Genomic DNA, 20797 nt, shown 5'->3' on the forward strand with positions numbered 1-20797 from the left:
ATGAGGATGAAATGAAGCTCACTCAACCTGAGCTCTGCTGCTCCAACGTTCCCATACGTGCAAGCACATAGAGCTGGACAGGACTGCACCGCTAACAGAGGAGACTGCAAGATGTGAGCGAGGAGCAGCAGAAACATCCTTCACCAGACAAACCGCATACTCAGACCAACACTTTGTATCTCCATATTCCCAGTGCTCTCCAGTCTGAGGTTGTGTCCACAGTGCGGAGTGAAACTGTATCCCAGATTAGCTGGGATTACACTGTTTACGAGCGGCATTTAATCCCACGCCCACTGTCAGTAAAGCAAATCACAACATCAGAGAACGCCAACCAAAACCTTTAAGTCTACAGCATCAGTGCATGCACCTTAAATGGAATTGTTAGCCATTGTTAATGATACATGATAGTGAATGGCAAATACACTTTAGGGACTATAGGGTTGAAAGACTCTGTGATTGAAACATGTGTTTATTGTAAACCTGTTCAGTCCGTAATGAAACCTAAATGGTGTACTATGAAGTCTGGAAGATTGAGGATCCTTTGATCCCATTATAATTATGTTGAATAAAGAGGAATAGCCTTCCCCATATTACATTTGATGAGCATGACACTGTCACAGTTTTCACTCATTTGAGCAAAGCATTGGTGGTTCTCTGCTTTACAGTTAACCAGTTGAATGTGTCATGTATGTCTATTACATATATGTAAGAGCACTGTAATGTACATCTTGCTACTTTACTACTAACCATTTTTTTAATATTTCACTGTAGCACTGGAAGTCATTAAGTCATTTGTGTTGGAGTAGTCCATGACAGACCAGGTCTATAAGCCTGTGGATAATCATTGTTTCAGGTTATTAACATCAAAGTACGTTTTGGTCAAAGAGATCCATTGTACCACAGTACAATATATTTTTAATATACATTTTTTCATGCCATTATTTTACTCCTACTTTAGATCAGAGATCTGTTTTTTTTTTTTTTTAACATTTAAGATGCATTCCTGGGCAAATCATAAAGGGCACACTGACGCTTGACAACTACCAATATATGATGCATTAGCCAGGCTCTGAAACATAGGGAGATCATGGACAAAACACTAAAGAAATCTGAAGCAAAAGGAATAATCAAAATAAATCTCATTAGAGAAATAAGCACAGATTTAAGGGTGTACACGAATAAAGAAAAATACTGCATCTAATAGGAAAACATCCTTGAGGTGACCCCTGGCAGGTGCAGGAACCAGTGGAGGTGTCTAGGGGAGACTATTTCATTATTTAAAGCAAACAGAGGTTACTTTAATTGTAAGGTAATTGTATTCCCTTTGTAATGTTATCGTTTATTAAATGGTTTTATATTATTATTATTTTTATTTTAAAAGGACCTGGGCAAGATAATTCACAGGTCCTCACTCCAACCCAGAAGGTGGCAGTAATGCCCCTTAACTGTAGTTGCCACCAACCAGAAAACCACAGAGGAATCACAGCTCGTATGTTTTGTTTTCTGAAGTTACTGTCAGTGGACCAGCTGTAAAATGTCCACTGTAACGCAACCTGCGAATGACCATGTATTTCGTCGACGTGAATTTGAAGAACAGCCTCCGGAAAACCGGAGAAGATGGCAAGCTCCTGAACATGTTTACGCTGCACGACAGACCGCTTTACATTACCAGCGATTACAGGTACAGCAAAGTACATTTAGCAAGCTAGCTGTAGCTGTTTACTTCACACCAGGCTAATTTATTTACCCCCGACATTCATGGACCAGAAATCCAGAATTTAAGAGTTGATTATATATTTCAAATCATTAATCCAAATCTGTAAAATAACTAAAGGTATTAAATACATGTAGTGGAGTAAAACTACACAATGTATCTCTGAATTGTAGATGGGTAGAAAGAAGTACAAAGTAGCATACAATGGAAAAGTACAAGTAGCCTACCTCAGAATGTGCTTAAGTAGAGTACTTGAGTAAATGTACTCTTAACAAGAGACCACATCATGGAACAGGACCAGTACACATGTAATGCATTTTCATGTCACTGCTTTTAATAATGAATTATTTGTGATTAAGGCCTTCCCGGAATGAAAGTCCTGTGTATTCATTTCTAACTTGTCATTTTTCCTTTGCCTATAAGATTTCCTTTTCAAATCAGGGTGTAGCCTGTGGTGAAGTGTTTTGTAGTCGATTTGTTTGTTGGTGCTTTCTTTTGAGTGGTAAAGAAAGTCAGTATGTAGAATATATTACAGCAACTGCAGTGTGTGTGCTGTGTACCATGGCAGACAGGAAAGGGTGTGCCTCAGAATGCTGTTCTACAGTAAGGAAGTCAATCATTATACAGTAAATGGGATTACAGGCTGTCGGGAGAACAGTAGGGGCAGGGCTAGCAGGAAACGGAAGCCGCATGACCCAAAAAGGGTATCACTGTGGTCCTTTAGTTTTTCGCTGTGACGGTATTATATCAAATTATTACAAAAATAATGAGGATATTATTCAACTGAATTTCTTAACATGATTCTACCCTTTTTTAACTCTATTTGCAATGTAAGGGAACATATTTTAAGAAAGTAAAATATATTAACACAAATAATAATAGTAATGAAAATAAGATATAAGCCTACAAGTGTTCTGGGTGAAGTAGCCTTATTGAGTAAGTGTAATCATGTCATCATTATTTTTATTTACAGGTTATCGACAATATATTTTGTTGCTACCCTTTTGCTAATCCCAGACTAAATAATAAATAAGAATATAAATCCTTCCGTCATAGAGAAAATTATTATATATATGATATTTTTTAATTTAACAAAAGAAACAGTGGCATTATGTTAACAAACTGGTAATTAAATTTCTGAAAATGAATTAATATTTGGGTGTTATGATCAGTTCTGGTTAAAAAATGTAGCTCAGTGAAATGTAATGATAATATTAATCAAAATAATTTTTGAGGTAGTTTCTTTACAGACGTTGTTGTCCTTTAATGACATCAGAGAAACGTCTTTAAAGGGATGAACAACTCCCCTCCATCATCAGGTCTATTTTGACCAAGTAGAGACCGTGACAGATGCTCCATTTTAGAATAAAAAAAAAATGGAATACAAATATTTCTATAAACATAAGAAGTTAAAGTAAAATGTCAAATTAAAGATAAAAGAATAAATAGTGTAACCAAACCTGAGATGTTAAAGTAAAATGTCCAATAAAAGATCAAATAGATATTTATATTAATATAAGAAGACAAATGAGGACTGAAATAAAAACATTTAAAAAAAATGGATATATGAACATAAGAAGTTAAAATGTGTATATTGCACTACTATATACTAATTTAGATGTATATCACAATATAAACGGAATAGGAGTGCCTCTGGTTTAGTAGAATCGGAGGATAAACCCTCTTTATTGGTCACACAAACATGCACACAGCACACAGTGACATTTGTTCTCTGCTTTTGGTCTGTGCTTTTAACACATCCTAGTACTAGGATGCTACCGGGGAGCAGTTGGGGTGTAGGGTGTCCACTGTCCAATACCTTGCACAAGAGCACCACGGCAGGGCCCAGGAGGTGAACTGGGACCCTCCAAGTACATGTAGCAGTCCACACTCCCTATTTTAAGTCTCTTCAGGGACTTGAACCGGCGGCGACCCTACGGCTCCCAGTCCAAGCCTCTACTGACTGAGCCACTGCTGGACACGTTGTGTACTATGAGCTCTTTATATCTGTGTGTGTGTATATATAACCTGTTCTAAACATTGTCTCCACAGGCTGAAAGCAGCCGGCCCCGACCTGCTTCCCCCAGGGACCCCAGCAGCAGATGGCCCCTCGTGGACGACCCCACCACCAGAGAGCCTCAGCTGGACGACTGTGAGCGCATGGGACTCTGTTCGGGATGCTCAACAAGGGTCTGCGGAGGATGGGCTTCAGCCAGATGTACTTTGGGGACAAGATAGTGGAGCCCGTAGTGATCGTGTTCTTCTGGCTGCTGCTCTGGTTCCTGGGAATCCAGACCCTGGGGCTGGTGGGAACTCTGTCTCCCCCGGGCTTAAATTGTGTATTATAGAATGATCACACCGGTGTGACAGTGCTCTTCAAAGGGTTCACGAAATATGACTACCACTCTTACTGTTTAACATGTTGGGTTACTTGATGTTACTTCATGTTAGGCTAATACAAATTACAAGGCTGTAATGCTAACTAGGTAGCTAACTTGATCCAGCCACTCCTGGTCCTTTCATCAGACGGGAAGCGAAAGAACGAGCAAGACCCATTGCTGGTATGATAACAACCTGGTACTAAGCACACAGGCATCTTGTTAAAGTTATCTTATCATAGCCAGTGCCATATAGATAGATTCTATCTATATGGCGCTGATCTTAGCTATCTCCTAGTGGAGGAAAACAATTATGACATCACTTACGCGACTCTGGGATTTGTAGTCTTTCTAGTTGCGTATTTTTCATAGTCTTATATTTCAACAGTTTTACGACAAACTGTGACTTTTTTAACATGGAATGATTTTTAAGATTGACAAACATCATATGTGTAATTCATGGCACAATTCAAACGGGTTCGAAAGATACGTTTTCTCTCTCCATTGACTTCAATGCATAATCTTTCCGAAATAAGGACCCATGGACCGGATATAGATGGGCATGACTTCGCCACTCTATACATGTGTATAAAGTGTTGCAGTAACGCGTCCTAAAACCCGGAAGTAAGCTGTGCTCGGGTTCCCTCGACAAAAAAGCAATGTGATTTCTCCATAGGATTTTGGAAAATAGCTCGAAATAAGGCCTGTGGAAAACGAAACCTGTTAGATAAATGCACGTTTTGTTCAGCCGGATAATATCCACATGTCTACCCTACTTTTATTAATTTCGAATCATAAATCTAATCGATAGATTTATGATTAGCATAAGTTCGTTCATGATGGCTCATGTCAGTGATAGTGATGACATCGTTGCGAAATTATGAACTGAGTAATTTTCAAGATTGAGTTGCAATGATAAACTGGAGTGGTAAAGGATCAGCTGAATGACCCGCCCACAGTGTTGTAGTCAAGTCACCAATTCACGAGTCCAAGTCACTCTCGAGTCACCACTCTTCGAGTCCAAGTCGAGTCTAAGTCACAAGTCTTCATGTATTGATCTTCATGGATATATGTGTTGAAATGTAGCTGCTCCTCTACATTGCTTTTATCCTGTCATGTTATACTAATCTGTCTATTGAACTGCTGTGAAGCGAGTTTGGCTACAATTCTTGTAATAGGTGCTATACAAATATAAAGCTTATTAGTAATATTAATATTATTATTATATATAAATAAACTATATTTAAAATGAGTTACCTATTTGAGAAGTGATTATATTGTATGCCAATATTTTCCTATGTAAAGTTTCAAGTTACTCTGATGATAGTGTTCAAGAACAGCCTATATGTCTGAACTCGATCCTTAGAGTAATGTGTTACGGAGCCTTCTCTTCTATATTGTTTCCACATAACGAGCATTTTGCGCTGCTCTTTTCCAATGTGGAAGCAGAATGTGTGAAAGCAATACAGCACGATGCGGGGTGTGTCTCTAGACATCTCTAGACTGGAATAGCGGGGCCCAGTCCGTGAACTCGCCTCACAGGTGCACACGCCAGGATAGAGGACATCAGACTCCAGAGAAAATGTGCTCGAGTCCGAGTCCAAGTTGGAGGATCAATGTACAAGTCGAGACGACGCTGAAGTTGGCTTCCGATTCAGAGCATCCGATTCGGCAGTTAAGGGGGAAAGTTAAGGGACATTTAATTTACAGCGCTGAGCGAACAATCCTCCGTGTTTGAACCTCTTAAATCGCTGCATAGCCGATTTATTTGGACTGGATTATCCCAGAGAGTCTAAAGATTCTTATAACCCAGTTTGAGATTTGTGAAACCTTAATTCTATTTGTGAAAATACAAACAAGGGAGATTTCAGTGCTTTTTCGCAGTCCTGACCACATTAGACCAGGTCCTGATCTAAAACCACTAGGAACTATACTCATCAAATCTGGACTGGAGTATCCAGAGGGTCTAAGATTCTTTATAACGACAAGTTTGAGATTTGTGAAACCTTAATTTTATTTGTGAACTGAAAATACAAAAAGGAGATTTTGCTGCTTTTTTTATCTAGACCACATTAGACCAGGTCCTGATCTAAAACCACTAGACTCATCAAATCTGGACTGAATTAGCCTAGAGGGTCTAAAGATTCTTGTAACACAGTTTCAGATTTGTGAAACCTTTATTCTATTTGTGAAAAATACAAACACAGGTGGAAGGCTGAGGTTGCTGCAGCAGGCCAGGGATCAGGATCAGAAAGTGAACCTCCCAGCTGGGCACGCCTTTATATGCCTTCTTGTATTTATTTTTCACAAATAGAATAAAGGTTTCACAAAATCTCAAACTGTGTTATAAAGAATCTTTAGACCCTCTGGGATAATCAGTCCAGATTTGATGAGTGTAGGTCTAGTGGTTTCAGATCAGGACCTGGTCTAATGTGGTCAGGATGCGAAAAAAGCACTGAAATCTCCCTTTTTTGTATTTTCACAAATAGAATAAAGGTTTCACAAATCTCAAACTGTGTTATAAAGAATCTTTAGACCCTCTGAGATAATCCAGTCCAGATTTGATGAGTGTAGGTCTAGTGGTTTTAGATGTCCCTTAACTTTCCCCTTAACTGCCAAATCGGATGCTCTGAATCGGAAGCCAACTTCAGCGTCGTCAAGTCGAGTCCGAGTCATCGTGGGGGAAAAAAATCCTGTGTCCGACTCCAAGTCAGCGTACGCGATAATTCACGAGTCCGAGTCAAAGTCATCGTGCGCGAGAAATCACGAGTCCGAGTCCCATCAATCAGTGCGCGAGTCCGAGTCGAGTCCCGAAAATCGGCACTCGAGTCCGACTAGAGTCCGAGTCCAGGACTCGAGTACTCCATATCTGCCATCAAGTGCTTCATCCAAAAGGACAGGAGGATGGACTTTGTGTTTCAGTGATTTGATCATCAAAGGTAGGCCTAAGTCATTTTCAATGTGGGCCGCCGTGCCGACTTAATTCATTTGTAATTGTTACTTGGCTGTGGGAGCCCTGTCATGATGGGTGTTTATATAAATGGTGTTGTTTTGTGTGGTAGAGGGTCGTTGTCATTGATGCGTTTTGCACCCCGGGCCGCTGTTTTGATATTCTGCTGAAGTATACGCTGTGACGTAATAACTCTTCTTTTTTTCGAGGGAAGGGGGGTCAGAGGGCCTAGGTATAAAAGTCACGGCTCGCCACTGGGTTATAGTACATTTGTAAAACCTGTTCTAAGTTAAACAGGCTGGCTTCTAATTCTTCCACGACTGCTTTAAGTTTTGTCGTGAAATGTAAGGTGTACTGCTGAACAAAAACCCTTGTGTCAAGAGGCAAAATTGTCACTCTCAATCAGCTAATGGTCAAAAGCCCCCAGGAAGCAAGCTGGGCGTTGAAGCTAATATCCATAGAGTCTAAATGGTGGTACTACAGTTTATGTGTCAGTCACTCCTTAAAGTTGTAAAATGCGCTAAAATGGAAACCCAGAGTTATTTTCCCTCTCCATTCTTTTGACTCAACCGGACTCAACCGAGGGCGGACATTTTGTGCAGATTGGACGGAAAACAATTCAAAGCTCCCTGCTACTAATTCCATTTCCTCCACTCAAGCTCACACTCAACAGAAACGGTGGTATCTGACACACCTGTTACTGGACAGGTCCAGGTAGGTGATATTCGGAAGAAAGACAGCAGCGTGGGCAGGAAGGCTGGAAAGACGGTTGTTGTGGAGACCGAGAGTCTGGAGGCGGGGCATGTCCCTGAGCCCCTCCCAGGGGAAGGATGACAGCAGGTTTCCATCCAGACGTAGCTCTCGCAGGGCCATCAGGTTGACGAAGCTGCTGGGGTGGATGGAGGTGATGGAGTTGTAGGTCAGCCACAAAAAACGCAGCTCTGACAGGTTGTAGAAGGCTGCCCGGGGCAACTTGGAGATAAAGGTCTTCTCTAGACGCAGTTTGACTGTATCAGCCGGGACGTTAACAGGAACGGCTGAGATCCCAGGGTCACTGCACTGCACCAACCTGTGATGGGAAATACAAAGATGTGTCATTTCTCAGTTCAATCATTCACACTATTTGATCATTTTTGCTTGAAAATATGCAATTCTCAAACACTATTTTCCTTGTCTAATGCTTTACATTGGTTACTTATAATACGTTAATAATTGTAGTTACTATGAGGATATTTCAAATAACCAAATGTGTAACATTATTAGTGACTTTTCTTACCTAAAGGAATGCATGTGCATATTGAAAGGCTTTACAAACATGCTCAATGGATTTCCTACCAGTTGTTTTCCCTTGGTCAACGAACAGCAGATGGACAGTAGCTGAAAGCTAAATCTTGTACAAATCAGATTTTTTCTCAATTGCAAAGCCTTTGTTTCATATTAGAAACGTGAATATTTAATAGATAAATTCCAAATCTTCTTTTCTGATTTAGTTCACGAATATACTTATTTTCCAATTAGAATGATACATTCTCTAACTTGATTTGGTTACAGAAGATTTCAACCCTGTCCCTGTTATCCTCCTAATTTTTTAAGTTAAAAATGAATACAATTATAGTTACTCAAATATCACGTCTCGGGCAATAATAATAATAATAATAAGCATCTACCAATCAAAGCGTCAGCGGGTCAATCCCCTGCAACATGTCAGTGTCCTTAGAAAAGATATTTTGTCCCCAACTATCCAAATGTACATACCATTCAATACCAGATGTGACCTGCGGTATGAATAGTAAGCAGTGGCGTTTTTATATGTACAAAAGTGGTGGGGCACAAAAACGGTAGATGTCTATTAAGCTTCTGCAGTGAGGTTCATGGCTGGTGAGGCTCTGGCACTGACTCTTCGGGTTTACAAGTATTATATTTTGACCTAAATCAAAATCTATAATTATTTTCAAAAGCTTTTTTTGTCTGATGCTTCAATTAATTTTAAACAGACAGTTCAACAAAAGGATACCCAAAAAATGTAATTTTATCATTTAAATATTGAATTGTTCTCTCTTAGTAAGATCCCATTTTCAATACAATTGCAGTCTTACCTTGACTTTTTTTTACATTACATTACATTACATTTAGCTGACGCTTTTATCCAAAGCGACTTACAATAAGTACATTCGACCAGGAAGACACAACCTTGAAGAAAACAGAATCATCAGGTTCATAGAGCCAAACTTTCAAGATTAAGTCCATTTGCCTATCCCTCTGGACAAAATCTCTATTACTTTTTTGTAAAAGTCCTCCTTATATTCTTGTAGTTTCAAAAGTCTATCATAAATCTAATCTAATCAATAGATTTATGATTCGATAAATTATAAAAGTAGGGTAGACATGTGGATATTTTCCGGCTGAACAAACGGTTTTAGGACGCGTCACTGCAGCTCTCTCGTCTCCTCTTCACATATATACATATACAGTCTATGCTCTTCAACACACCACACTTTTCGCGCACACGTACTTACAGCCAATCAGCTCTGAATGATGTGAGATGACGTATGGTGGGGATGGCAGCTCAATGACCCTATGGTCATTATTTGTTTGCCACAACACATTATAGGAAAAATACTCTGAGCATGTGCAGTATAGTTTTTGCAGTCACCATTCACTTAGACAGTGAGAGGGAGGGGCAGGATCGGGTTGTGTCCCACATGGCTCTAAACAGCTCAATAGGCACACACTGTAGACACTAATTAGAAGAACACAGACTAAAACAGCAATGTACAGACGAATCAGATGATTAAACATGATCTTAAAATATATATTTTTTAATTTATTTGTTGCATTTTTTTGTAATCATTATTTTTAATACTTTCTGCTGACACTAGGTGGGGCTAATGACCAGTCTTCACTGATAGTAAGTAACGCGCTTTGGATAGAAGCTTTAAACACATGTAATGGGATGTTTTAAGTTTTGTTCCAGGAGGATCAACACTACACACAAAGATGAGGATGAAATGAAGCTCACTTCAACCTGAGCTCTGCTGCTCCAACGTTCCCATACGTGCAAGCACATAGAGCTGGACAGGACTGCACCGCTAACAGAGGAGACTGCAAGATGTGAGCGAGGAGCAGCAGAAACATCCTTCACCAGACAAACCGCATACTCAGACCAACACTTTGTATCTCCATATTCCCAGTGCTCTCCAGTCTGAGGTTGTGTCCACAGTGCGGAGTGAAACTGTATCCCAGATTAGCTGGGATTACAACTGTTTACGAGCGGCATTTAATCCCACGCCCACTGTCAGTAAAGCAAATCACAACATCAGAGAACGCCAACCAAAACCTTTAAGTCTACAGCATCAGTGCATGCACCTTAAATGGAATTGTTAGCCATTGTTAATGATACATGATAGTGAATGGCAAATACACTTTAGGGACTATAGGGTTGAAAGACTCTGTGATTGAAACATGTGTTTATTGTAACCTGTTCAGTCCGTAATGAAACCTAAATGGTGTACTATGAAGTCTGGAGATTGAGGATCCTTTGATCCCATTATAATTATGTTGAATAAAGAGGAATAGCCTTCCCCATATTACATTTGATGAGCATGACACTGTCACAGTTTTCACTCATTTGAGCAAAGCATTGGTGGTTCTCTGCTTTACAGTTAACCAGTTGAATGTGTCATGTATGTCTATTACATATATGTAAGAGCACTGTAATGTACATCTTGCTACTTTACTACTAACCATTTTTTTAATATTTCACTGTAGCACTGGAAGTCATTAAGTCATTGTGTTGGAGTAGTCCATGACAGACCAGGTCTATAAGCCTGTGGATAATCATTGTTTCAGGTTATTAACATCAAAGTACGTTTTGGTCAAAGAGATCCATTGTACCACAGTACAATATATTTTTAATATACATTTTTTCATGCCATTATTTTACTCCTACTTTAGATCAGAGATCTGTTTTTTTTTTTTTTAACATTTAAGATGCATTCCTGGGCAAATCATAAAGGGCACACTGACGCTTGACAACTACCAATATATGATGCATTAGCCAGGCTCTGAAACATAGGGAGATCATGGACAAAACACTAAAGAAATCTGAAGCAAAAGGAATAATCAAAATAAATCTCATTAGAGAAATAAGCACAGATTTAAGGGTGTACACGAATAAAGAAAAATACTGCATCTAATAGGAAAACATCCTTGAGGTGACCCCTGGCAGGTGCAGGAACCAGTGGAGGGTTAGGGAGACTATTTCATTATTTAAAGCAAACAGATTTTACTTTAATTGTAAGGTAATTGTATTCCCTTTGTATGTATCGTTTTAAAGGTTTTATTATTATTATTATTTTATTTTAAAAGATGGGCAAGATAATTTCGGTCCTCACTCCAACCCAGAAGGTGGCAGTAATGCCCCTTAACTGTAGTTGCCACCAACCAGAAAACCACAGAGGAATCACAGCTCGTATGTTTTGTTTTCTGAAGTTACTGTCAGTGGACCAGCTGTAAAATGTCCACTGTAACGCAACCTGCGAATGACCATGTATTTCGTCGACGTGAATTTGAAGAACAGCCTCCGGAAAACCGGAGAAGATGGCAAGCTCCTGAACATGTTTACGCTGCACGACAGACCGCTTTACATTACCAGCGATTACAGGTACAGCAAAGTACATTTAGCAAGCTAGCTGTAGCTGTTTACTTCACACCAGGCTAATTTATTTACCCCCGACATTCATGGACCAGAAATCCAGAATTTAAGAGTTGATTATATATTTCAAATCATTAATCCAAATCTGTAAAATAACTAAAGGTATTAAATACATGTAGTGGAGTAAAAACTACACAATGTATCTCTGAATTGTAGATGGGTAGAAAGAAGTACAAAGTAGCATACAATGGAAAAGTACAAGTAGCCTACCTCAGAATGTGCTTAAGTAGAGTACTTGAGTAAATGTACTCTTAACAAGAGACCACATCATGGAACAGGACCAGTACACATGTAATGCATTTTCATGTCACTGCTTTTAATAATGAATTATTTGTGATTAAGGCCTTCCCGGAATGAAAGTCCTGTGTATTCATTTCTAACTTGTCATTTTTCCTTTGCCTATAAGATTTCCTTTTCAAATCAGGGTGTAGCCTGTGGTGAAGTGTTTTGTAGTCGATTTGTTTGTTGGTGCTTTCTTTTGAGTGGTAAAGAAAGTCAGTATGTAGAATATATTACAGCAACTGCAGTGTGTGTGCTGTGTACCATGGCAGACAGGAAAGGGTGTGCCTCAGAATGCTGTTCTACAGTAAGGAAGTCAATCATTATACAGTAAATGGGATTACAGGCTGTCGGGAGAACAGTAGGGGCAGGGCTAGCAGGAAACGGAAGCCGCATGACCCAAAAAGGGTATCACTGTGGTCCTTTAGTTTTTCGCTGTGACGGTATTATATCAAATTATTACAAAAATAATGAGGATATTATTCAACTGAATTTCTTAACATGATTCTACCCTTTTTTAACTCTATTTGCAATGTAAGGGAACATATTTTAAGAAAGTAAAATATATTAACACAAATAATAATAGTAATGAAAATAAGATATAAGCCTACAAGTGTTCTGGGTGAAGTAGCCTTATTGAGTAAGTGTAATCATGTCATCATTATTTTTTATTTACAGGTTATCGACAATATATTTTGTTGCTACCCTTTTGCTAATCCCAGACTAAATAATAAATAAGAATATAAATCCTTCCGTCATAGAGAAAATTATTATATATATGATATTTTTTAATTTAACAAAAGAAACAGTGGCATTATGTTAACAAACTGGTAATTACATTTCTGAAAATGAATTAATATTTGGGTGTTATGATCAGTTCTGGTTAAAAAAATGTAGCTCAGTGAAATGTAATGATAATATTAATCAAAATAATTTTTGAGGTAGTTTCTTTACAGACGTTGTTGTCCTTTAATGACATCAGAGAAACGTCTTTAAAGGGATGAACAACTCCCCTCCATCATCAGGTCTATTTTGACCAAGTAGAGACCGTGACAGATGCTCCATTTTAGAATTAAAAAAAAAATGGAATACAAATATTTCTATAAACATAAGAAGTTAAAGTAAAATGTCAAATTAAAGATAAAAGAATAAATAGTGTAACCAAACCTGAGATGTTAAAGTAAAATGTCCAATAAAAGATCAAATAGATATTTATATTAATATAAGAAGACAAATGAGGACTGAAATAAAAACATTTAAAAAAAATGGATATATGAACATAAGAAGTTAAAATGTGTATATTGCACTACTATATACTAATTTAGATGTATATCACAATATAAACGGAATAGGAGTGCCTCTGGTTTAGTAGAATCGGAGGATAAACCCTCTTTATTGGTCACACAAACATGCACACAGCACACAGTGACATTTGTTCTCTGCTTTTGGTCTGTGCTTTTAACACATCCTAGTACTAGGATGCTACCGGGGAGCAGTTGGGGTGTAGGGTGTCCACTGTCCAATACCTTGCACAAGAGCACCACGGCAGGGCCCAGGAGGTGAACTGGGACCTCTCCAAGTACATGTAGCAGTCCACACTCCCTATTTTAAGTCTCTTCAGGGACTTGAACCGGCGACCCTACGGCTCCCAGTCCAAGCCTCTACTGACTGAGCCACTGCTGGACACGTTGTGTACTATGAGCTCTTTATATCTGTGTGTGTGTATATATAACCTGTTCTAAACATTGTCTCCACAGGCTGAAAGCAGCCGGCCCCGACCTGCTTCCCCCAGGGACCCCAGCAGCAGATGGCCCCTCGTGGACGACCCCACCACCAGAGAGCCTCAGCTGGACGACTGTGAGCGCATGGGGACTCTGTTCGGGATGCTCAACAAGGGTCTGCGGAGGATGGGCTTCAGCCAGATGTACTTTGGGGACAAGATAGTGGAGCCCGTAGTGATCGTGTTCTTCTGGCTGCTGCTCTGGTTCCTGGGAATCCAGACCCTGGGGCTGGTGGGAACTCTGTGCATCATCATCATCTACATCCAGAAGTGACGGGGGCGGAGCCTGCTCTTCGCTTGGGTTAATGCTTCCATCTGCGGGACTTTTGTCATGCGAATGGGTTTTGAGGGGGGCGTTTAAGTGATGGTGACTAGCAGCTTTCTGCAATTGGTTTGAAGCTTGTTCAGTGTTTCAGAGGGTCCCTTCTTCAGGATTGATTTCCCCTCAGATACAGGAGTGGTGTTGTCCCGCTGCCTCTGCTATTATTCTGTTGAAATGGCATGGAGAGCTGCAGGAATGAGTCCTAAACCAGGATATGAGTTAGCATTTGAACACTTCCTGTTCCCTTGTCTCAACGTTTTTGGTTATATAGCTGAAATAAGATCTGTGGTTAACACAAGATTTTCAATTTCCAGAAGTAACACATGTCAGTAAATACCCCACTGGTGCATGCCTGAAGCTTTTATGTGTCATAAAAACGGGGGTTGAATACTAGTTAGTAGATAAGACTTCTAAAAGTAATCTCGCCAAATATTAGCCGCTTTTAGCTTAGCGGTGGTCACATAAAGTCACGTGACCATGATTGTCAAGGTTATCTATTTATAGCATTAGCTAACGTTAGCTTTTAACTCTTGCAGTAATTGCAATTACGCTTCAGAAATCATAAAGTGGTGTAAATATGTGCACATGATCCTGCTGACCACAACATGTCATATCGATGTGTTACCAGAGATCTTATCTTCAGCAATATTTGGAAATCCAATGGAAAAGCCCCATTGATTTTATTCGAGGGAACCATTAAGATGCTAACTTTTGGGTCGGGCTACAAAAATAAGTCTTCACGGCACCACTCTATAGATGATCTGAACAGGAAGACGTTGTTGGAAGGAGCTAGTTTCAGTTTGAATCGGCGAGTGAAGGACTGAAGTGGCAGCATGAGGAAACACTGCACACATCTCTGTTTTACTTAAAAAAGATTGGAGATCTTCACTGACATAAAGAATGTGAACATGTTTGGTAATCGTATAACCCATCCGAAGGAAAGGTGTCTGAAAGTACATCTGACACCTTGTGAAACCTATGCTGTAAAATGTGTACTCTGTGAAAGGGAAATATATATTGATGGCTGATTAATGAGAAAAGTATTGTTCTAAAAGTGACACTTCAGGTTTCTATTCTGGGGACCGGTTCTGGATAACTGTCTCCTTTGCTTTATGTATCGTGGTGCCTGCAAAATGAAATGCACTTTGGTATGATGGTGTATTGGGCCATTGTACGCTAAACAAATACTACGTAGCCAGGGAAGAAAACTAAAACCCATTCACAAGAACATCACATATTATCTGTGATTCATAAAAAGGGCATTGATTCAGTTTTCAATGTTGGCGTGACCTCAGCCCAGCTTGCTGTGTATTTTTCTAATTATACTTTACAATGGTAAACGATAACATATCAATATAAGCATCCATGTTCCATATACTGTCCCTCCTCATGAACATGTAGGGCTGTAACAAGTGAGGTGTTAAATGAAGAGAAAATATTGATTTGGGGAGGCTAAAGGCCATCAAATATGGATAACAGAAGAATATTCTAGATCAGGGGTGTCAAACTCAAGGCCCGGGGGCCAAATCCGGCCCGCGACTTCATTTAATGTGGCCCCGCAAGAGCTTTCAAAGAATATAATACGTTTATTATACGGTTACATGCCACTTTACAGAAGCAGGTTGCCCATAAACTACATGTCCCACAATGCATCTCGTTTTGTGACATGCGCACTGAAGAGACTTGCAATTATTTGCCCTGGACTTCTGCTTTCAAATCTAGTTAGTTATTACCTTATCCGATAATAATCCAATTCAGAGGCAATAATGTAATATAATACATTATTTATTTTATATATATATTATATATTTATATAGTTACAACTGGCCCTTTGAGTGCAACCATAATGCTAATGTGGCCCGCGATGAAATTGAGTTTGACACCCCTGTTCTCGATGGATATAAACATGTTGTCCATTTCAGATATGATCTTCCTTTTTTATTTTTAAATAAGACCTAGAGCTTTGGTTGTGTTTGAGTGACAGTTATTAGTTTGTCATGATTTATGTTGGTTTGCTAACTTCCTTCCCTGGCTCTGAAATTCGTATTTGTTTTACTTGCAATGCTCGTAATATGTCCTAGTGCTTCGGTAACTCTCTACAAAGATGAATTTATTTCAAAGGGAACTGACCGGAATGTGGCGTGTGTAGTGTCAAAATAAAGTGGGATAATTGAATATATTGTATTTGAAACCAAATATGTTTCAACAAAACTACACCTTTATACTAGATGCATGCAGATCCACCTTCTATCATTTCACTGATGCTTTTATCCAAAGCTAACCTGCACTTTAACCTGTAGACAAGCCTACAGGAGAGATGTGGTGCTAAGAATGTCGCCAAAGGACACGTCAACATGTGGTCTGCAGGGGCTGGGAATCAAACCGCTGACCCTCTGATTGGTAAATGCTTATCTCCCCTGTGAGCCGCAGTCGCCCACACACTGACACAGTTTGTGCAGATAGATACACTGGAGTGTTAAGTTGACATTCACAAAATGAAATGATTCATAGAACTGCTCAATATAGCATATCAATATCAGACCTGCTATTGTTTTGGGCATTTTTGTGTTTCTATTTACATAGAAACCAGGGATGCACGATATTGGTTTTTTGAAACCGATACCGATAACTTCCTGCTTCTCAAGACCGATACTGATACAAATGTACTGTTGCGGCTTTACTCTATCTATCTATCTCTATCTATCTTAGATACCGATAATAATATAATATATATATATATATATATATATATATATATATTAGAGCCGGGACTCGATTAAAAAAATTAATCTAATTAATTAGAGGCTTTGTAATTAATTAATCGAAATTAATCGCATTTTTAATCAAATATACATATTTGACCTGAGAACAGTGAGAAGCAATTTTCACATGGATTTTACTCCAAGTGGTCTACAGTCCAAGTGCATGACATTAAGGATTTTGGGAGATGGCCCTGTGGGCCATCTAAGCTAATTTACAGATGGCCCTGAGCCCAATAGAGATTGCCCTGAAAAATGCACGCGGACGAAATGGCACGAAGGGTTTGGGGGGCCTCCGTCCCCCTAGAGATTTTTGCAGGTCTTAGATGCTGTCTGGTGCATTCTCTAGACTGAATTATAAGATGAACCACCACAATATTATATTGTACAATTTCAATTTTATTCTTCATTTCACTTGTTTGTTTGTTCTTGTTTGTGTTTGCTCGCTTGCATGCCCTGCATAGCTATAAGAAATACTTAAGTTGTTGGTCAAAACACTTTCCATCTGATGAAGGCAAATGCCTTCCCAGATGGAAAAAAGTAGAAAACATTACATTCAGTTATAACTGCCAAAACAAACATTATTTACACTATTATGGCCCCTGTTAAAAATGTTTGTAATGTTAACTCCTGTAAGTTGGTCGAACGAATGCCTCCTCATCCGGAAGCTGACCGAGCAGACCCGAGCAGCAGTCGAGAGGAGCCGAGCGCATCCGCGAAGCCAACCCAGTCTCACGGCATTTCGTGTTCACCAACACGATTTTTAATCTATTGATTCGTGTTCACCATCACGATTTGCCCCTTTTTTTCGTGTTGCACAGCACGATTTTAAAAGCAATGTATTTCTACTGGTAACGTGTTTCGTGCCTGCAGGCTGCAGCACGTCTTTTTCTCCGGTCGGGTCGTGGAAGACCGGAAGCTGTGTGGTTCATAAAAACATGTTCTTACTCAATATCAAGCCACAGTTATTGCTTTTATTTTAAATCATATAATTTCGGACTTTTGTTGCCGTCTGTGAGGAAAATAAATGGGGCTCAGAGCCTCAGGATACTGAAATCTGTATTTTTTAAATCTTTTTTTCCTTCTAATTTGTTATTATTTTCAAAATAACACACTGTTATTTACTCACCAATAACACACAATTATCCTTGCTTTTATTTATTGGTTTGATTCCATAATCTCGGGCTTTTTTGGCGTCCGTCAGGAACTGAATTTCAAAATAAATATAACCGGAAACAGACTAGGCATTTCGAGCGATTACCCAAGATCCTCAGCTATGGTTTTAAGCTCTCTGATTGGATGTGTTAGCCGTAATGCATGCTGGGAGTTGGTGTTTATATTATATGAAATCCGGAAAACATTTTAAAAGTATAAAATAATACTTAATTCCGAGTGCTCTTGCTTTTCTCTTTGAAAGTCATCACATAACGGCATTGTAATACACGGTTCGGCTGCATTACATATACAGATCTGCCGTAGTTCTTTATTTAGAGAGCCCTGATGAGAAGACCTTTGGAAAAACTGAAGAAATGCCGCCGAAACTGAATACTTGACGTGGATCATAAATATATCAACAATTAAACAACATCTTCAATTTCTCTTCACACAATACGTCTCCTTGCAGTATCAACACTAATTCGGCTGACTTTTACATTTGATCTAATTCATAGATAGGTTATATTTACACCATAACGGTGCACAGCTGATAGAAAAGGACTGTAGTTTTTAAAGATATTACTGATTTTCTTTGAATGTAAATACTGAGTCTGAAATAGTATAGCAATATGCTGTAAAATGATGTGAAAGCATGCATAAAACTATACATCTTCAGATGTTGTACATACACACTAATAATACAAAGTTGTTATGGCTGTGTGCACCTTGTGTGCACCTCCTAGTGGTTAAAGCACGTTATTGAATTATTGTTTTTATGTGTTATATTCGATTAAAAAAATATTAAGAGTACATACTTTCATAGGGGGAAAGTATAAATATAGAAATATAGAATATAAAAAATCAAGAAGATACTATAAGTGATCTCTACAATAAAACAGTTTAGTGCAGGATGTACAAAGATATTAATAGGAGGAGGTGCACAACAGAAAAACGGATTAACCTTTATTTAAACATTAAATATTAAGCCTGACAAAGTAATTAACGTCTAATATATTGCTTTCCTGCAATGTTAACTATGTTGAAGCACTTATTTTAACTGATATTATACACATTAATTATACTCTTATGTATGTAGATAGAATAAGAAATGTGCAGAATATGACAGTTTAATGGTAGAGGTACACACATATTGATAGATGTCTTGTAATGCACTGCTGAGGAACCTGTGACCCAAGTTTTTCATTCATTGCATAACTACACTATTGTGTATATGATATGTCAATAAACCTTTAAAATCTTGAAAGGGATGTGCAAAATAGCCATAATATACCGTCTTTAATTAAGTATTAGTAGAGAATAACGAGTAATGAATATACTTTATTACTCGTTTCCATTCATGTCAATTGCAGATACATGTTTAGTCTTCTCAAGTAAAAGTATCAAATATCTCTCCTGATTGTTGGCACTTGACAATCACCTTACCTGAATTGTACTCAGGTGTAACTAAAGTCTGATTTAAGGGTTGTTTATATTTCACATCATTAATCAGAATCTGCAAAGTAACTCAAATAAATGCAGTGGAGTAAAAATACCAGGTTAACCTCTGAATTGTAGTGGAGTAGAATTACAAAGTAGCAATGAGCTGTCATGTGGGTATATATTAATGCTGCGCATTATGGACACAAGTGATTTTCACCCATTTATTAATTATATGTTTTACATTTGATAACACCAATATGTTTAATAATGGCAACTTCTAATTGTGGGAAAAACGAAAACGTTCAGTAGAGACGTCCCATAGAACATTTTGCGAAACACAATAGCCAGCATGTGTAGTTCTGGGGGGGTGTTCGATTCCAGTTTTGGATAATCTGGCGTGGTTTCGTTCCATTTCACACAGCTGTTTGACGCTCTGCGTAACCTTACGGGGACTGTAGTCCTAAACGATAGCTGGGGATTATGGGTAGTGTAGTGTCTTCGGCCATCCTAAACTCAGAAATGTTGACAATCGCAATGATGTTCGAAATGTCCCTTATAGGCCTACGTCTGTTTCCGGTTATTTTTATTTTGAAATTCAGTTGTAGAAATTGAAGATGTCAAGTATTCAGTTTCGGCGCCATTTCTTCCAGTTTTTACAAAGGTCTTCTCATCAGGGCTCTCTAAATAAAGAACTACGGCAGATCTGTAATATGTAATGCAGCCGAACCGTGTATTACAATGCCGTTATGTGATGACTTTCAAAGAGAAAAGCAAGAGCACTCGGAATTAAGTATTATTTTATACTTTTAAAATGTTTTCCGGATTTCATATAATATAAACACCAACTCCCAGCATGCATTACGGCTAACACATCCAATCAGAGAGCTTAAAACCATAGCTGAGGATCTTGGGTAATCGCTCGAAATGCCTAGTCTGTTTCCGGTTATATTTATTTTGAAATTCAGTTCCTGACGGACGCCAAAAAAGCCCGAGATTATGGAATCAAACCAATAAATAAAAGCAAGGATAATTGTGTGTTATTGGTGAGTAAATAACAGTGTGTTATTTTGAAAAGAATAACAAATTAGAAGGAAAAAAAGATTTAAAAAATACAGATTTCAGTATCCTGAGGCTCTGAGCCCCATTTATTTTCCTCACAGACGGCAACAAAAGTCCGAAATTATATGATTTAAAATAAAAGCAATAACTGTGGCTTGATATTGAGTAAGAACACATGTTTTTATGAACCACACAGTTTCCGGTCTTCCACGACCCGACCGGAGAAAAAGACGTGCTGCAGCCTGCA

At 38.7% G+C, this 20797-nt stretch overlaps 1 protein-coding gene and 1 pseudogene across 1 annotated transcript; both read left to right on the forward strand.

The window, feature by feature from the left end:
- The first annotated feature begins 1481 nt into the window (after positions 1-1481).
- Positions 1482-4062, forward strand: LOC139436032 (uncharacterized protein FAM241A pseudogene; annotated as a pseudogene).
- A 7443-nt stretch (positions 4063-11505) lies between these two features.
- On the forward strand, positions 11506-16312 carry LOC117467598 (uncharacterized protein FAM241A-like). The gene is made up of 2 exons (XM_034111325.2): positions 11506-11705; positions 13793-16312. Exons 1-2 carry the CDS (start codon positions 11559-11561, stop codon positions 14087-14089), a joined length of 444 nt encoding a protein of 147 aa, XP_033967216.1. The 5' UTR covers positions 11506-11558; the 3' UTR covers positions 14090-16312.
- The last annotated feature ends 4485 nt before the right edge of the window (positions 16313-20797 follow it).

The sequence above is a fragment of the Pseudochaenichthys georgianus genome, chromosome 22, assembly GCF_902827115.2.
Source record: "Pseudochaenichthys georgianus chromosome 22, fPseGeo1.2, whole genome shotgun sequence".
NCBI lineage: Eukaryota > Metazoa > Chordata > Actinopteri > Perciformes > Channichthyidae > Pseudochaenichthys > Pseudochaenichthys georgianus.